General features: G+C 48.6%; 8 protein-coding genes and 1 non-coding gene across 9 annotated transcripts; 5 read left to right on the plus strand and 4 right to left on the minus strand.

Annotated features, from left to right (window-relative positions):
- Positions 1–683: 683 nt before the first annotated feature.
- F9C07_10292 (uncharacterized protein) lies at positions 684–1,106 on the minus strand (the record flags this gene model as incomplete). The annotated part of the gene is made up of 1 exon (XM_041286129.1): positions 684–1,106. One exon carries the CDS (start codon positions 1,104–1,106, stop codon positions 684–686), a length of 423 nt encoding a protein of 140 aa, XP_041146851.1.
- Positions 1,107–2,136: 1,030 nt separating this feature from the next.
- Positions 2,137–2,208, minus strand: F9C07_t158. Its single transcript has one exon. It is a non-coding gene; the product is annotated as a tRNA-Met (tRNA).
- An 811-nt stretch (positions 2,209–3,019) lies between these two features.
- Positions 3,020–3,349, plus strand: F9C07_2233275 (uncharacterized protein; the record flags this gene model as incomplete). The annotated part of the gene is made up of 1 exon (XM_041286115.2): positions 3,020–3,349. The coding sequence occupies one exon, from the start codon at positions 3,020–3,022 to the stop codon at positions 3,347–3,349; it is 330 nt and encodes a 109-aa protein (XP_041146852.2).
- A 167-nt stretch (positions 3,350–3,516) lies between these two features.
- Positions 3,517–4,693, plus strand: F9C07_2160175 (uncharacterized protein). The gene has a single exon (XM_041286116.2). It carries the CDS (start codon positions 3,960–3,962, stop codon positions 4,422–4,424), a length of 465 nt encoding a protein of 154 aa, XP_041146853.1. The 5' UTR covers positions 3,517–3,959; the 3' UTR covers positions 4,425–4,693.
- An 18-nt stretch (positions 4,694–4,711) lies between these two features.
- On the plus strand, positions 4,712–5,874 carry F9C07_2284069 (acyl-CoA N-acyltransferase). Its single transcript, XM_041286120.2, has one exon. The coding sequence runs from the start codon at positions 5,026–5,028 to the stop codon at positions 5,746–5,748; it is 723 nt and encodes a 240-aa protein (XP_041146854.1). The 5' UTR covers positions 4,712–5,025; the 3' UTR covers positions 5,749–5,874.
- On the minus strand, positions 5,875–7,569 carry F9C07_10288 (amino acid transporter; the record flags this gene model as incomplete). The annotated part of the gene is made up of 2 exons (XM_041292451.2): positions 5,875–7,180; positions 7,229–7,569. 2 exons carry the CDS (start codon positions 7,567–7,569, stop codon positions 5,875–5,877), a joined length of 1,647 nt encoding a protein of 548 aa, XP_041146855.2.
- Positions 7,570–8,322: 753 nt separating this feature from the next.
- F9C07_1599510 (extracellular serine-rich protein) lies at positions 8,323–10,233 on the minus strand. The gene is made up of 4 exons (XM_041292452.2): positions 9,382–10,233; positions 9,295–9,330; positions 9,167–9,235; positions 8,323–9,116 (listed from the first exon to the last, which is right to left on the minus strand). The coding sequence occupies exons 1-4, from the start codon at positions 9,916–9,918 to the stop codon at positions 8,574–8,576; spliced, it is 1,185 nt and encodes a 394-aa protein (XP_041146856.2). The 5' UTR covers positions 9,919–10,233; the 3' UTR covers positions 8,323–8,573.
- Positions 10,234–11,049: 816 nt separating this feature from the next.
- F9C07_2284072 (putative esterase) lies at positions 11,050–12,112 on the plus strand. The gene has a single exon (XM_041286117.2). The coding sequence runs from the start codon at positions 11,129–11,131 to the stop codon at positions 11,909–11,911; it is 783 nt and encodes a 260-aa protein (XP_041146857.1). The 5' UTR covers positions 11,050–11,128; the 3' UTR covers positions 11,912–12,112.
- Positions 12,113–14,023, plus strand: F9C07_2284073 (putative MFS transporter). The gene is made up of 6 exons (XM_041292436.2): positions 12,113–12,341; positions 12,392–12,966; positions 13,013–13,205; positions 13,257–13,329; positions 13,377–13,431; positions 13,485–14,023. The coding sequence occupies exons 1-6, from the start codon at positions 12,133–12,135 to the stop codon at positions 13,652–13,654; spliced, it is 1,275 nt and encodes a 424-aa protein (XP_041146858.2). The 5' UTR covers positions 12,113–12,132; the 3' UTR covers positions 13,655–14,023.
- Positions 14,024–14,076: the final 53 nt, after the last annotated feature.

Below are 14,076 nucleotides of genomic sequence, written 5' to 3' on the forward strand. Positions count from 1 at the left end.
GAAGAGCGTCCTTGTTTAGTGCTACTTCTATGTCTAGATACCAATAACAGTATGTCTGACCATGTCAGGCTACGCTAAAAACTACGGAGCTCGACTAAAGTATTTCTGAGAGGCCAAAAGCGCTTTGAAGGGTTTCGTGAGATAGTCAAGCAGGGTGATCATAACTTGAAGTTATCAGATAAGGAGGTCAAACAACATAGACCACACAATAAAGGGCATGCAGATTTCATAACAACGTGTATCTGAATATCGAATCAGATCATACATCAAAACTATACAAAAACATACAACAGGAGGGATTCGCTGGTGGTCACCCACCCAACTACTAACCTCCCGGCGTGTGGCTTGAGTACGGCTGAGCGGACGGGAAGCCCTATTTTCCACACCCTGTGGTCGTATGTGCTGGATTTATACTAAAGATGATAAATAATCTAAGATATCTGTGTCTGTTGGGGACGTTCAGGATTTGCAGCATGAAATCTCTCTGTCGTCTTTGGAGGCGATGATTTTAGGAAGATGAACTTCGCAATAAACCGCTATCAGCCACGTAAAGAGGCATTTCTGGAGTTCTTCCTAGCCTTGATTGAACTATCGTCATCATGTAAGAAGAACCACTACATTTAGGGGGAGTATAGTAAATAAAATATGTCACGTTGACCCAGAACTAGACACGAACTCAATATCTACAACCCCAATTTCGCATTCGAAACATAATAGGAACCCCCAGCACATCGATACCCCTGAGCTTGCTTGATCCACCGGAACCCCATGCAGCAAACTCCCATCGTTCTCAGTTTCTTCTGGGCCTCCTGTTCCTTGCATCGTTGCTTCTCCGCCTCTTCTCGGAGCTTCCGGAGCCGTTCCAGTTCTGCCTCCTTGGCCCTTCTTTCAATCTCTCGTTGGAGTCGCTCTTTTTCATGTTGTTTTTTCTTCTCGCTATCATCACAATTCTCAGTTTGATCATATACCATAGTAGTCTTTTCCTTCCTGATATCCTCAACAGCTTTTCGTGCTGCCCTCTCCTGATTCAAGAGCTGCTTGTACTGCTTTCCCTGCTCCGCTACAGCAAGTGTATAACGTTGAAGCCTCATCGTCTTGAATTCCATTATGCCTGTTTTGCACGTTGTGTTCAATGGCGAATGACGGAGGGTTAACTGATTGATTATCGAAGGCGAAGCCCGGCTGGGAGGTAACAGACGGTTCAAATCTCGCGAGAGCGCTCTGGCGAATGCTGTGTTCAGCCTGCGTGCGATCTAGCTCTGCAAGGAACATGTCTTCGGAGATGACCAATTTTCTACTTCTAACCCCTTGTACTGCTTTACGAAAAATTGACTCAGCTAATGTCTGAACATCACATGCATTAACTCGGCCTAAGGTTTGTGTCAAGGTAAGGAACCGATTGTGCATATCCTGGTAAAGATAACTGCTAGGGAAGTCTATTACTCTCGAGTCACGAGGAACGGATTTGGATATTCTGTCCCTTAACTAACTGAATGGTAGTCAAATGCAGGTCATCCGAACTTAGTTCATTGCAGTTGAGGTAGATTGCATGGTGATGGTTATAAATTCAATCCATGTTTGCTGCTATTACCTGAGCATCTTTGCCAGCTCCTGCGCAGATTGACACGCACATGAAATGTTTTTTCCCTCTATTTTACCCCTCGGTTTTAGTTTATTTTCTTATTTCCCAAATTATTTAGATATTGGTAGTTATCTCACCATCTGCCTAATGAAGCTATTGGATTATCGATGTATATTTCTATGACATCCACCGTATGTTTGAATGTATGTCCTTCTACTTTGTATATACATCGTACCGTATGTCATTTCCATTCCACGCCCAAAGTGTAAGGACATTTAAAGCTACGAATAATCCTCGCAAACAATTTCCTGTCGTCTATGCAGCGTCAATGCGATTGGACTAATTTGGATAAAAAGTGGATCAAAGAAGGAAGCGGTCTACCAGTAAGCCCTAAGCGGGTATTACTATCGGGAGGGCGGTCAGCAACAACACGGCAAAATAACGATGAAGATATCCCGAACCACGCATAAAATTTTCACGCAAGTCCCACATCAAATCCACTATTTATCCACTCCAAAGCCACCAAATAACCCAAAAAAATTCAAAAAATAAAGTAGCATGTGCTGGTTTCGATCCAGCGACTTTCGGGTTATGAGCCCGACATTCTTCCCCTGAATTAACATGCTTTGATTGATGAAGGTTGATGCTCTTAATGCTCATATAAGTCAGAAAAAAGTCCTGAAAGTCAGTAGGGTAGAAGCCCTAGACTTGCTTTCCGAGGATGGGAATGGTGAGTGTTTATGCATTGAAAAGAGAGGGTTCTCGGCACAGGTGATCGATTTGTGGCCAGCAGAGACTCGTGGAAGAAGGGTCTTTGCAATGGAGGTCGGACTTAGAGTATGATCCTGTTGCATAACGCATAGGTTGAGAAGATAGTAGCGCTACATATATATATCTACATAGGGAGTGGCTCTTGCGTACTGTGGATGTATGTATTACTCTCACGATGACGCCAGCTTTGACAATAGCCTATGAATGGCTACATTTGCTACACTATATTGCGAGATACGCCTGCCGAGTAACTCATGGACATATAAACACAGAAATTCAAGTATGAAGCTGCAATTAGGATGAAGACTAGACTTGTCTACACGGAGACATGCCCCTTTATCTGGTCTCTGGCATTGGCCTCAAGGGTAACCGATGCGTCAGTGATCTGGCTACAGCTTGCTGGCTAAAATGCTAGGTAGTATCTGTCATGATTCCTCTTCACTAGTTCTCAATTAGCATACGACATCGTGGAAACATTGACGAGATTGAACTCGGACGGTCTTTTGGACACGTTCCCTTTTTTCTTAACCTTTCAGTGCGGGCTGTGAAACTAAGACTGCAGGTGATGGTAGCGACAAACTCCCTCCAAAAGTACTATGGCCGCCCCATTGCCCTGGCTGTTCTCTGGCTGCGAAGATGCTCCGCCAAGGCTGGCTATTATCGACCATGACTAAAGATTTTTTGGCTATATACCGCCTCGCCTGGCGAGTATTCTTCCGCCATACCGGAGAAGACCTTGAACCGGGCCACGAGTCAGCCACTGGCCAGACATGTACCGCCGAAAACAGCGTGCCCGGGAATGTACTCGGTTCGGATTCCCGGGGAGGGACGGATGATTCCAGTCTGTCTGTACAATTCAACTTCCCAGGTCTGATTTATCCTGTGGGATTGATGCCTAGCCCGGATGAGGAGGACGTGTGGGGAATGCCATTCTTGCAGGAATGGGAGATCAGCACTACAGAGGTGGACCCTAATGGGTTGAGGACGGGAAACTAATATCATTTGCATTTTTCTTTCTAGCTAGTCTGCCCCTTGATGAAGGTATTATGCATGGATGTATATAAATATAACGCGGATCCATGGTCAGTGACCCAGTTACTTTGAGCTGAATCTATAGTTTAATAATCAAATATTTCTATGGACAATATGTCAGAAGAAACAGCCACTACCAGCCTAGTCTCGGTGCTGTGGATCTCCCTAATCATATCGCTTCACCGAATACATTGTCCAGAGTCCAAAAATGGTGCGAATTCGCATGATATCTGAATTAGCAATACAACCGGTCTCCTGCAGGTCTCTTCTACTGGAATAAGTTTCATGCATGTTTCCGAGACAGAGCCTGTCTTGCTGTCCGGTCCACGTGTTGCCTCTCCTCGCAACCACATTATCCAAATCTACAGTGTTAGAGAACCGGGGATTTCGTTCGGATACCTCGAAACGTGGACCTTGATTGCGGGGGTGAATTGATGTATAGAAGGGATAGATTGAACTGGATGGTTTGGTGGGACATAAAAAGAACGATGCTTTTGTCTCTACTCGAGCTTCCATTGCATCGCTCATTCTCTTCAACACTATAATACTTTCTCATTTTCCTTGCATACCCACCATGGCTAAGGTCGTATTAATCAGTGGCATCAATGGAATCACAGGGTCAGCCATTTTAGACCACCTCGTCAAATACACCACGCAGGAGGAATGGAGACGTATAATTATCACGTCGCACTTCCCCCTGACCCTAGTCATGCAGGATCCCCGCGTTGATTTCCTCGCATTAGACTTTTCCAAGCCGGTGGACGTGCTAGCCCAGGACATGAGCCGATTGTGCACGGAAGTAACCCACGCACACTTCTCCTCCTACGTGCACAAGGACAGCTTCGCAGAGCTGAACGTAGCCAACAGATTACTGTCTAAGAATTTCCTCGACGCGCTGCTACTGGTAGTCAGGAACTGCCTCCAGAATTGCACGTTACAGATGGGAGGTAAATACTATAACGTGCACCTACAGCCAGTTCCCACGCCGGCGCGCGAAGACCAACTGAGGCTGGTGACATACGACGAGAACCTCTACTAACACTAGGAGGACTTCCTGAGGGAGAGGCAGCGCGGGACGACGTGGTCGAGGAACCTCATTCGACCGGAGGCAATCATCGGGTATGCTGTTAAACCCAATGGGATGAACGAGGCCCTCACGTTGGCCTTGCATTTTCTGGCGTGCAAGAAGTTGGGTGTGGAGGCCGGCATGCCCACGAACTGAAGTTATTGGAATAGTGTGAATGCAAAGGAACATACGACTAGCCTATATGTGTCTTGTTCGCTAGTACAACGTGAAATGGTCTTGTCAACATTAGGGCGCGGCAAGAGCCAAGAAATTGAATCGACACTATAAAAGGCCTGCTAAATGACTCAAAGCACACTGCTAATCAAGGACAAGAGTTCGTATTCATGCAACCTCGTATTCGACTACAACAAGGAGGCTCACTCCACTGGCTTAGCCTGATACCTACTATATAATATCAGAACAACCCGGTCGCAACCAAAGCCTGGCCTACCGATAACATCTATATACTTTATTCTACGATCTACACACCCAAAGCGAACCAAGAAACACCACATCGGCCAAGTAAAACCCTACTTAAAACGACTCAAATACCCTTCACAAATTACAAAGCAAAATGACAACCGAAACAATCCAAATCCGCCGCATGACACGCCCCGACATCCCCTACATGGCCCACCTAGCCTCAACAACCTACTTCAACTCCCCCCTCAGCCAATTTCTCTCTCCATACAGGCATGCCTACCCAGAAGACTTCACCCGACGCTTCGTCCAGATGATCCGTGCCCGCTACTTCAATCCCAGATGCATCGGCTTCGTGGCCGTCTCCGTCTCCAACCCCGATATACCAGTGGCATATGCACAGTTCATCCGACTAGGAAACGACAAAGCTGCACGGGACCTAATCGCAGCACAGACCTCCATCTGGAATACGCTACGACGGTGGTTCGTCACAGTCCAGACGTGGATTGAGAATCTACTATGGCCAGATCGGTCAGGGGATGCTGATGCGGTGCGGAGGTTTGAGAAGTCTGCGGAGGTGGATGGTTTGCGGTTCTGGGATTCGGAGGAGATGAAGAGGTTATATGGGGAGAGGTGGCATGCGCAGAGTGTGGTTGTTTCTGGGGATTGGAGGCGTATGGGTATTGGGAGGCGGTTGATGGGGGAGGTTTTGCGGCGGGCGCAGGAGGATGGAGTCGTTGTTGGATTGGAAGCGAGTGAGGATGGGGAGAAGCTTTATCGGAGTTTGGGGTTTGAGTTGAGAGGAAGGTTTTCGTTGCTTTTGGGTGGTCAGGATGTGGGTGGGATTATGATGTGGAGGCCTAAGGGGGGTTTATGATGCTGATATTTGGTACTTGGTTGTATACAGAAGTTCTATGGTGTTTTGTAGATTCAGTGTGACTGGTAGAGTGTAAATTTAGTGCAGACGTTGAGATATGGAATACACAAAACAGGATGACGGTGATCACCACATCTTCTCCCACATCCTTCTGGCCCAGTGCATCTGTGCCAGCTCGGCCTTTCGTCGCTCCTCGAATCCACCGTCCTCCCAGATCCGACATTCGACGTCGATCTCGGCTTTCCCACTATAAATATCTGCTGTCGCAGGATCTACAAACTCAGTCTTATGATACAACTTCCAGAACAAGAACATGACCACGAAGAAAGCAAGACCAAAGTATGAGGTGATGAATCCCTGTACGCTGAACGGCGAGAACACGCTGAATCCATTGAACAGCGTGATCAAACTACCGATCGTCACGGCTCCGATAGCAAAGTACGGTTGGAATGGAGCGACCCAGGGCAGCGCCGTCTTTCGGTCGACTCCTTGGGCTTTAAGAGCGCGGTACCATCCAAGGAAGATGCAGGCCATGCTGGTGTAGGTGATGATCAAGGCACATGTGGTCAGATCAATGAACCAGTAGAGAACTGTGACGGCAGAAGTGTCCGCGACGAGGAAGGAGATGCAGGAAAGAAGCGAGACGGTGATGACACAGTAGATGGGAACGCCGGCCGAATTGCATTTAAGGAGGAATTTCGGGGCCTGTCCGTCCCTCGCGAGCGAATATAGGGTTCGACTGGAACTGTACACATAGGCGTTGCCGCATGACCACCCCGAGAAAAGAATCAATACGTTGATCAAATCTGGGAGCCCGTGGATGTCCAAGTTCTGGATTCCGATGACCCAGGGAGACGCATTCGCTCCGGCTGCACCTGAGTCGATGGCGGACAGAAGACGAGGGTCTTGTGGCGAGCAGATGATACCCACCGCCAGGACTCCGACCACGTAGAAGCCAACAATTCGGTAAAAAGTCATTTTGACAACGCGTGGGATGGTCCACCGTGGGTTCTGGATCTCTCCTGCAGCTAAGGCTGGTAGGTCTGGGCCTGCCACTGAGAATGCCGCATATACCATGACGGAAAAGAGCCCGAGGAATCTCCCTGTCGCACCGTCGGTATAGTATTCGTACATCACCCCATGAGTCCAGTTTCGGAATCCATAAACATCATGCTTTGGGTTACCGCCGACCATGGTAATGAAGGTGAGCATAACAAGACCGATCAGCAGGAGAATCTTGGTGGAGGCCATGATGAACTCGCTCTCTCCGTACCACTTGACCGCGACGATGTTGAGCAGGAAACAAACGACCAGCGCCATGGCGACCCAAGCTGCAGGGTTGACACTCGTAGTCCAGTATTGCATCACAGTGGCTACAGCGGAGTATTCCGTGCAAACAAGCATTAATCCACCATAGAAGTAAACCCATCCCCTGATGATATGTTAGTACCCAGTTAATAAAGGAACTTGACAAACATACATTGCAAATCCAAAAGCAGGATCGATATATCTAGCCGCAAGCTCAAAGATAGAACCTCTAATCGGCAAGTACGCACACATCTCCCCAACACAAAGATTGACAGGCCAGACGAACAGAAGGCCATAGAACATATAGCCCAAAAACACAGACAAAGGACCTGTATCGCGCAGGTACGATCCTATACCCACAAAAAGGCCTGTTCCGATAGAGCCACCGATCGCCATCAACTGCACTTGTCTGGAGGAGAGACCACGCTGGGTCTCTCGAGGTTGGATAATTGTTCCATTGCCCGTATCCTCTTTTGAGACCTGGTGGTCATCTATAACACTCTTCTTGTCCATGTTGCCAATGAACTCGGACTCTGGGAAGGAGGGGAAAAGGCGCGGGGGACATTCTGAGTTTAAATGTAACACGACAGATGTGAAGTAATGCTGCCGTGCGGGGATGAAGAAAAGGAGCTGATAGAGATAACGATAAGTCCTATTGATGTTAGTATGATCCTGTCTAAGTCGACTCTACCTGGCCAAGATCAAAGTTGAAACTAGTGAGTTCTAACGTGGGAATTAAGCATAACAATGATAAGAAACGTCTGTACTCAGCTTCGACAAGCGGTGCTTGTCCGAACTGGCGATGCCTGAAGAGGGAAGAGATGGCGATGCCAATGTTTTGCCAAGTGATAAGCTTATCGGAAAGGAAATTGATTACCCTTCGCACGGGTTGCTTGACCTATCATTTACTTGAGAATAATTGGGTATCAGGCCATGAGAGTTCGACCAAGATAATACACCAACGAGGGCTGGAGGGGGCACATGACCCTCCCCGCTTTGGGATAGCTTCAAGTTGACGAAGTGGAAATGCGGGGAAGTTCAGGTTAGGTTGCATTGCGTTCAGCACACGAGATCGCCGACCCTACTAGGGCTCCTTGCAGCACAAACATGTCTTTGCCTCTAGTATATAGGTCGATAATGAATGGCAGGTTTTTAGACAATGCTTTGTTGGGACAAATTGTAGCCCCATGCCGTCCTACACGGGCTTTGTTACGCCTCCATCAGTTCCTATCCACAACTCCAAGGCATACTTTGATGGGAGGAAATGAAAAGTAACATTGATGCCGCTTTACCACCAGACTGCCAATTATCATGCTGGGCAATCTCGTCACTAAGTCTATTATGCATTCCTGGCAAATGACAATCAATATGGACAACATACAACGATTCGGGATATCAATCAGACAAGAACTTATGCCCTAAACATTTTCGCCCTGACCGGTGCTCAGCCTTCCTCGTACCATGCAAAACATTATCCTAACTCCCATATCACATAGTCATTACTGGATAGTAGTGCGTCACCTTACATCGGTCCGATAATGAACCACTGAATCGGGTGCCTCCAACTCGGTCGGTGCTACATTCCTTGGTGGCGGTGACTGCGGCATAGGCTGGAACATCGACTGGTCCCAGCCATATTGTCCTTGCCCTGACACATACGTGCGATTGGTGAGGTCCGGACTTGGTATATACGTCGCTTGGTCGCCAGGAGGTTGCGTGCTATCGAAGTCACTCTTGCGTTCCCCGTGGCTGTTAAACAGAGCCCAGCGAGCGGTCCGCTCCGTGGTCCCATCCTGCGATGTCATCCACTTCTTGTATACCTGGTTTCTTCCCATGACGAAGAAAAATGCCACCAGAAGGCCGATGAATGCGACAGCTCCAACGACTATCCCGGCGATGGCGCCGCCGCTGAGGTGGCTTCCGGACGACGATGGGGAAGGGCTGGAGGTCGCTGATGAGTTCGGACTCTCTCCTTCGGCAGGGATGTGCTCCCATGGTTCGAGCTGGTAGGGATAATTTATCGCTTTCTTGTTTTGATGCTCCCATGTCATGTTTGCGGTCTGCTTTTGTTAGGAACGAAGGGTCCGAATTGGGAACCATGATCACTGACCGGATTTATCACCCCGACCATTCCATTCTCGTTGCATGAGCCGATAGCCGTACAGTAGAAGAAGGTAGGCTAGGTGAAACCATATCAGTATGTGCAATTCAAATACATCTTAGAGGGACCGGTCTCACCTTCGTATCGTTCACAACTAACGACCATGTGGGTGGCTAGGTGATATCAGTAACAGAAGCATTTGTCATCGTCAGATTTGAACCCACCGGTCCTATCATCTGTCCATTCTCTTCGTTGAATTTCGTGAAATGGCCGGAATAGAAGACGGGACCACTCGTCTGGGCAGGCACACATGGTGCATCGTAGTCCGCTCTTACTACCGAATGGTTTCGCGGATAGAATTCGAAGACGATTACGTCGCCGACAGATGCGTTGACGCTACTGGGTACATATTGATGAGGGTCACTCCTCGGTCCAACCTGGATCGTATGTGTTGCGGCTCCTTTGGACGTCTCAGTCGCCGTAGCACTTGCCTCCGTTGTCGTTGTCTGTGCTGATACCCCTAATAATAAATAATCGATAGTTATCAACAACCATGTCATGAGATGAATGAGCGACATTTTTGACATCTGGCGATGGAACGGGGAGGACTTCATGCGCTCAAGCTGGCATAGTAGGACAATAAGGAGGAGGGAGAAAGAGCCAGCAGGGCAACGACAAGACGAAAGACTTTGAAGAGTGGGCGGCCTTACAAACGGAGGAAGCTTACTGCGAAGATGCAGGGTGGCTGCAATGCCAGCCATGACGCATAACAATCCTCCTCTATTGGTTACATTTCCCAAGAATTTGGGACAAAGGCTGAGTTGGTCCAACCATCAGAGATGGGCGAACCATAGGGAACAAAGATGACAGCAGAACTTAAACTAGAACGGGTAAATTTGCTGTTATCTCGCGCGAGGTTGTACAGCATGGATGGACATATAGTGGTGCACCCGGGAGGATCATGTTGTCTTTTCTTAGCAATCCGTGCAGTGGGTAATGCCAAACCCAACCATATGCACGAATTTCGTATAAACGGGGCGCAATCCAGGCCGAATGGATATGCGTGCAACTGTTTACACTCCCTGATTCAAGTTCCGCTGAGAGGCTTTGGTGATGATGGATATAGGGTACAAGCCCTGAGCGAAAAACATATCAAATGCCTCTCCCGATAACACTGGATTAAGCACGGAACCTGTTCTCTGAATCAGGATACTTTGTATCCACGGTTCCAACGGAAAGTTTACCAATTTCCTTTGAGCCTCGCTGGTGCCCAGACCCACCAGCTGAACTATCGGAGGTCTTGGCCAACAACCAACAAAGAGGCGATGCAACCTGCGCCTGTCACGTTATCGCGGGATACGAGGTTTGTTGTGACTAAAGTTGCCGACTTCCATAATTAAGGGCTTTTTCTCTGGTGCCCTGTTTTCTGGTTGGGGACGAACCAATGGTATTAATACGAGAGACCAGGGGGCCTAGCCACTTGGGCTGGAGTAAGTGTTGCCCAAATCAGTTCAATCTGCTCGGACACTCCGAATACTTATTTACCTTCAGTCGTGACCCTCGCACACGTTTCGCCTGCCCTATCCCCAGATTTTGCGCTCTTCCTCTATCAATTTTCAGCCTAGCATCTTCGTGGGGAATATCTCCCGAGTGATCGATCTTTCCCCAGACACTAGATGGCCCACAGTGGCATCCATAATTGATTTAATGATGCCATATGCTCTAGTGAATCTAGACCGGAGTACCATCCCCATATAGGAAATGCTTCATTTAAACATGTCCCCGCACTTCCTCATTTCCTGCTCTGGTTTACCATGTACCCTGCATGATTACATAGCTTCTCACATGCTTGAGGTCTCTCGCTCCTGGAATGCCGAGATACAAAAATTCACCCCAGAATGTAGATAAATACTAGCGATCGCTTCACCGTAATAGGGGTAGTCCACGTTCTGGAACCTGCAGCCCACCACCATGAAGCTGTACCTGCTGTTCTTCTTCTTTCTCACCCTCCACGCTCTCCCAGGTCTCCCCAGGTCAACTGCGGACAAACCGCCGTTCTTCCTCCTAGCAGGCGACAGCACAACAGCAGTCCAATCGACGAACGGCGGTGGTTGGGGCAATGGATTCATCCAAACGACGCTGGCCAAGGGAGCCAAAGGTCAGAACTACGGCCACAACGGAGCGACAACCGTCAGCTTCCGCGCGGGAGGTGACTGGGACACCCTCCTCAAGAAGGTTGAGGAGGTGAAAGCCAATTATCAGCCCTACGTGACCATCCAATTCGGCAACAACGACCAGAAGCCGACTGCCAATATTACCATCGCACAGTACACGAGCAATCTGGAGACTTGCGTCGGAGATGTGCGGAATGCGGGGGGAGTCCCCGTCCTAGTGACTCCACTTTCGCGGCGCCAGTACGATAATTCTACCGGAGTGCCCACTATTATCCGGAGTCTGGAAAATGAGCGGGTCGCGACGATTAAGGCCGCAAAGAAGACGGGAGCGTCGTATATTGACCTGAATCGCGCTAGCACAGTATACCTGAACAGTATTGGGCCGGTCAGTGCGCACATGTATGATTTGAAAACGGGTGACTCGACGCATTTGAACGCGGCTGGCAGTCAGGTCTTCGGGGGAATGGTCGCCGGCTTGATCATCCAGGATTTTCCCCAATTGGGTGACGCGGGGTTTGTCCATGTGGATCCGAAGTTGCAGACGGCGCTGGACAAGGGTCAATACTATTGGCCACAATGAGCGCCATTTATGTACTCTAGGGAAGCATCAGGGGTTGTGATTTGATAGAAACTTAATTAGGGCTAGAGGTGGTGGATGTTTGTTTGCTCCGGTTTTTGCTGCAAATTTTACCGCTTTAGGTAATTTAATCAACTACTTGCACGATTTCGGTCCGTCTTTCCGCTGCACTGCTTTGCTGTTTAAAATTATATACCTTCGTTGGAGAACCTGTTCACTGTTGGATGCGAACAACAGTAACTGCCTTGCTCACCATGGAGTCTTTACAGGTAGATAACCCTCAGCCAGAACCACAAACCCCAAGACTCCTCCTGAAACTCATCAGCGCTGGATTCGCGTTTTTCGTAGCCGGCGTTAATGATGGGAGCTTGGGATCGCTGATTCCGTATATTCGAGAGGCCTACCACATAGACACCAATATGGTGGCTATTGTGTTAGTTAACCCACCATCTCTTCAAGTATGACACTAATGTGAAACTACAGGTACGGCACGACCTTTTGTGGTTGGTTCTTCGCCGCTCTCTCTAATAGTCATCTAAGCCAGTACCTGGACCTTGGTGTGTTCTTGGTCATGGGTGCGACATTACAAGTCCTAGCTCATGCCCTGAGAACCTGGCTGCCTCCATTCCCCCTATTTGCCGTGACATTTTTCTTTGCCAGTCTTGGCCAAGCGTACCAGGACACGTACGCGAACACGTTTGTGGCGTCGGTAAAAGCAGCGCATCGATGGCTCGGGTTTATTCATGCGATGTATATGGCAGGATGTCTCGCCGGACCCTTCATCTCCACAGCAGTAGCATCGGCAGGAGCACGGTCACGTTGGGAGTTATTCTACACAGCGCCTTTAGGACTAGGGGTCATCAACTTTGCCCTTGTGGTGTTCGCATTTCGTGAGTCGTTGGCCTTGAAGCGTCCTACACAGGGTGAGATGGAGTCCTCCAGGGAAGCAAGACAAAAAGGGCCCATGCAAGAGATACAGAAGACTCTAGCGCAACCGAGCGTGTGGATATTGAGCTTGTATTTCTTCTTTTTCCTTGGTGCCGTTATCACTGCTGGAGGTAAGTTCTCCACCCTTTCCTACGAGTACGGGTGCTTATATCGTAGGTTGGATCGTGGAATACCTGGTCCATGTCCGCAATGGCGACCTGAACGACATGGGATATGTCCCTGCCGGCTTTTACGGTGGCGGTTTCTTAGGTCGACTGATCTTGGCTGAACCGACCTATCGCTGGGGAGAGCGACGGATGGTGTTTATCTATGTGTTGCTCTGTGTAGGATTAGAATTGGTATTCTGGCTGTGAGTAATGATAAATTCTCAAGCACGACCGACATGTACTAATGCGACCAGCGTCCCTAATATCATCACTGAAGCAGTGGCCATCAGTCTTCTCGGCTTCTTCTCCGGCCCTTTCTTTGCTACAGTAAGTTTTTCTCCAGCGAGTCACTCGATGACTCACTAACGGGTCAGGGTATCTCGGTCGCATCGAAACTATTCACAGTGGACATTCGTTCATCGGCACTTGGTATGTCGCCACAGTTCACCTTTCGATGAACTTGAAGTTAACAACCAAAGTAGCATTCATCTTTGTCCTCGGTCAGGTTGGAGGGGCGATATTCCCAGCTGTTACTGGTATCATGGCGGCCAAGGTCGGTGTATCAGTGCTGCAGCCTATGCTAGTCGGGCTGCTCGGCGCCACTGGTGTTTCCTGGCTGATGCTCCCCAAATCTCGGTTGCATCACGATTGAGGTCGTATACTTTGCTCACTGAGGCCTCCATGGAGACTAGAACCGGATATATATATATTTAGATGATAAGCCAGGTGCAAGTGAAGAAGTGCAATGTAAACCATTACTAAATTGGAAGAGCTTTCTGACTGGTTCACTGGCTTTGTACAGCACAACAGCAAGTACCTAAGTAGTGAGGGAATATCCTTTACTAATATTCACATAAAAGTGGATGGGATAGCCATGGATCCAGATGTCCATATATTGCAATGTTCCAAGCCACTCAAGCTCATCACGATCTTCACCGTCTATGCCTGATGCGGTATAGCCTGTCAGCCTGAATTGCCCGGCCTCAAACTCAGCCACTTTCTATATCCCGTCAGATGACATCGTATTCGCTAAGCTTACGGAAGTAAGTTCCCTTATATTGTTGAACCATTTCC

The sequence above is a fragment of the Aspergillus flavus genome, chromosome 4, assembly GCF_009017415.1.
Source record: "Aspergillus flavus chromosome 4, complete sequence".
NCBI lineage: Eukaryota > Fungi > Ascomycota > Eurotiomycetes > Eurotiales > Aspergillaceae > Aspergillus > Aspergillus flavus.